The following is a 3,651-nucleotide window of genomic DNA, read 5'->3' as shown; positions in this document are numbered from 1 at the left end:
AAAAAAAAAAAAAAAAAAAAATTTCAAAGCCCCTCTCTCTCTCTCTCTCTCTACAAAAAAAAAGGTTTTATAATGGCCTCGGAGGAAAACGACACCGTCTTCGCCGAAGAAGACTTCGATGACGACGAAGACGAATTATCAGAAGAAGAAGATGAAGAAGAATTAGACGACGACGAAAACGACGACGTTCTCCCCGATCCAGAGGACGATGACGTCATCAACTCCGCTTCTCCCTCCACGTCATCCCCTACCGTCACCGTCGCCGTCCCTTCCTCCTCCGTCTCCAACGCCATCGTCGCCGTCGAACCGCCAATTTCCACGTCAGCAATCACCACGACGGTCATAACAACCTCCGCCGCGGCAGCCGCAGCCGCTGCAACAGCAACAGCAACCACCACGCCTTCCCCGAAACGACAGCGTATCACTATCGAGCCACACCTCGAGGAGAAGAAGCCGCAGCCAATTCCTATCGACGATTCGAGGAGACTTTTTCAGAGGCTGTGGACCGATGAGGACGAGATCGAGCTTCTCCAGGGGTTTTTGGACTACACGACGTCGCGCGGCTCGACTCACCACAACGACACCGCTTTGTTCTACGATCAGATTAAGTCGAAGCTCCAGCTCGATTTCAACAAGAACCAGCTCGTCGAGAAGCTGCGTCGTTTGAAGAAGAAGTACCGAAACGTTGTCGGCAAAATCAGCACCGGCAAAGATTTCTCCTTCAAGAGCCCTCACGATCAAGCCACCTTCGAAATCTCGCGCAAGATCTGGAGCAATAGTAATATCAATAACAATTCGAATAATCGCTTCGCTGTGGTGGTGGATGATTCGGTTTTCGACGACGAAGATTCGAAAAACCCTAATTTGTTGGAGGAGAATGCGAATTACAACAATAGCGGCGAGAAGAAGCCGAATTCGTCGCGAAAAAGGTCAAGATCGCGGGTTCGGACCGAGGAGAAGGCGAATAATGGGAATGAGAATGTTGTTGGGAGTGGCGGCAGCGGTGGCAGTGGCGGCGGCGGCGGTGGCGGTGGTGGTGGTGGGAATTTGGGGGGAATGATAGAGGAAACGGTGAAGAGTTGCTTGTCGCCGCTGTTTAAGGAGTTGTTGAGCAATGCAATGGGGGGGAGTGGATTTGGAGGGAGGGGAATTGGGTTTGGAGGGATGGGAATGAATGCAATGGCGATGAACGCTATGCCGTTGAATTTCGGAGGAGGGGAGAGTGGCGGTGTGGTGGATGAGAAGTGGAGGAAACAGCAGATATTGGAGCTGGAGGTGTACTCGAAGCGGTTGGATTTGGTGCAGGATCAGATTCGGGCCGCCTTGGAGGAGTTGCGGTCGATGGGAGGGTGATTGATTGGTTGATTTGATGATTCTATTGGGGAGAAGGAATTGGATGTAAGTGGGTTGATTTTACTGTTTTTAGTTGATGAATATTTATTGGTGTTTATTGGTAGTGTAGCTGAGTTAATTGCTTTTGGATTCTTATACTTTTTTTTTTTGGTTTTTGATAGAACAGTTGTTGAATAATGATTTCTAATTGTTTAGTGTCTCCCATATTTTGTTCATAATCTTTGGATAGTTGTAGATATTAGATTGAAATGAATGAATTGGTAGCATAATGACACGGTTTTATGTTGTGTTTCCTTTTCTTTTTTCAATAGTTTTAGAGAATCTGATGCAATCTTGTGTGAATAGTTGTAACTTGAAATTAGGGGATTTTGGGATGTGGGGTTTGTTGGTTTGTTATATTTTATTGAGATGATGAAGGTTGCATTGGTTTCATTTTCAATCTGAAAGATGAGTAGCAATGATGTATTCAGGCCGTGGCTGTATTTTCATTTTTCAAAGCTGGATATAATTTCATTGATTTTTTGCTTCCCATGAGCATGAATTTTTGTTCTAAATGTTTTTGCATTAGGCAAGCTTGTTAACCTCTGTACTGTTTGAGAACCCATTCCTTTTTTATACTTTATGCCCAAATGAAGGGTTTACGTTTCATGGTTATAGGTGGGTGAAGAAAACCCAAGGGAATTATTGTTTATTCTGTGTCTAAGAGAGAGAGAGGAATGGTGGAAATGGAAACAGGATTATTCTATTACAAATGTGTGATTCTCTATGCAACGACATAGAATAATTAGACTTTTGGACACAGATTTATTTTGGTAGACGATTCTGATTATGTGACTCTGAAAGCAGATCAACCATATTTTCCTTTCCTGCACATTTAAGCACAAAGTATCTTTTCTCTGATATTATAGTTTACTGTTTGACTAAGCAAGTAACAGAAATTAGATAAAATCTGAACTAGAGCAATTTGAGTGAATGACCTAGATACGTATTTGAAAACTTGGTCTAGTTGTCTGGGTTTTATGTGGGTTGGGGAGAACTTAGGTGGATCTTACACTAGATTTGATTACCTATTTTTTATGCCCTTAATCTTTAATTCTCTCTCGCTCTCTCTCTCACCTTACTCTGATTATATGGGCAAAAACGTGAAATAAGATGTCATTTCATTGAGCCGAGAGGCTACTAAAGATTCATTCTGCTTTTCCCTTTACTTTGTGCATGAGGAATCCACTTTTCTCCCAATTAAATTTGGCTATCTGAACTACCTTCCTGTTATTGATGTTCTTTCAATCAAATCATGTGTGGGTGCATACTAAAAGCTAGTGATGGTTGATGTAATTTATTATGTATAACAACCATTAAGGCGTGCTACTTTTTGTTAACTATTAGCACTAGAAACTGAAGCGTACACTGAAATGTATTATTTTTTTAATGGAAAAGAAGACTTTATTGAAAAGAGAAACATAATACACTGAAATGTATTATTTAGTGATGGTTGATCGGGTACGCGATATGTATTATAGTTGGAATTAGTTAGACGTTAAAATATTACCTTTGCATATAAGAGGTAGCAATTTCATATTAGAATCTATTGGAGTTTCCTAACGCCAACAACTACAACCCCTCACGCCCCACTTTTCTTCTGTGGGTGGATGGTTGGTATGGAATTTCTAGCAACTGTACTTAGGAGTTTTAACAGATGGAGAGCCTTTGGGTGTGTTGGGATCCCATGGGCATTCTTGGAATTTTGAAATGTTACCAAGGTTGTCAAACCTGAACCGGACCGGACAGTCTGACCTGGGTATCCGGAAACTGTGGCCTAACCCGGTTCTTTAGCAAGTGACAACTGGTATAGAACCAGTGACCTTCGTCCAGCACATTAACTACCGAACTAATTAGCTTAATTGTGTCACATATGGAATTTATATTTTATTTATCTTAATTTTACAAGAATAATATTTTTGCATTTAATTTTATTAATATTTACTTAATAGTATTTGCTAAATTTAGTTTTGTTCTAGAATTTTGCTTTTACATCATTACATGTGAATATGAATTTGTAAAATTATGTTAAAAATGATTTTATTTTAATTAAAATGTTTTTTATTTGAAAGATTAATAAACGCAAAATTTTTAAGCTTTTTATTTTTTACTTATTTATTTTTATATTTGAAAGTTGTTTAAATTGATTTATATTTTTTGGGGGTAAATTTCCATATTTTTGTACATTTGATAAATTTATTTATATTTTAACTAATATTAAATTAATTTTGATGTCATCACAGTTCGATCTTAAAATCT

At 39.4% G+C, this 3,651-nt stretch overlaps 1 protein-coding gene across 1 annotated transcript; it reads left to right on the top strand.

The window, feature by feature from the left end:
• Positions 1-10: 10 nt before the first annotated feature.
• Positions 11-1,635, top strand: LOC115982685 (probable transcription factor At3g04930). Its single transcript, XM_031105359.1, has one exon. The coding sequence runs from the start codon at positions 73-75 to the stop codon at positions 1,351-1,353; it is 1,281 nt and encodes a 426-aa protein (XP_030961219.1). The 5' UTR covers positions 11-72; the 3' UTR covers positions 1,354-1,635.
• The last annotated feature ends 2,016 nt before the right edge of the window (positions 1,636-3,651 follow it).

This window comes from Quercus lobata, chromosome 3, assembly GCF_001633185.2.
Source record: "Quercus lobata isolate SW786 chromosome 3, ValleyOak3.0 Primary Assembly, whole genome shotgun sequence".
NCBI classification, from domain to species: Eukaryota; Viridiplantae; Streptophyta; class Magnoliopsida; order Fagales; family Fagaceae; genus Quercus; species Quercus lobata.
This window is presented reverse-complemented; position numbering and strand designations above follow the sequence as displayed.

Excerpts from the sequence above, each read along its gene's own strand:
- LOC115982685 (XM_031105359.1), top strand. The coding sequence starts at position 73 with ATGGCCTCGGAGGAAAACGACACCGTCTTCGCCGAAGAAGACTTCGAT.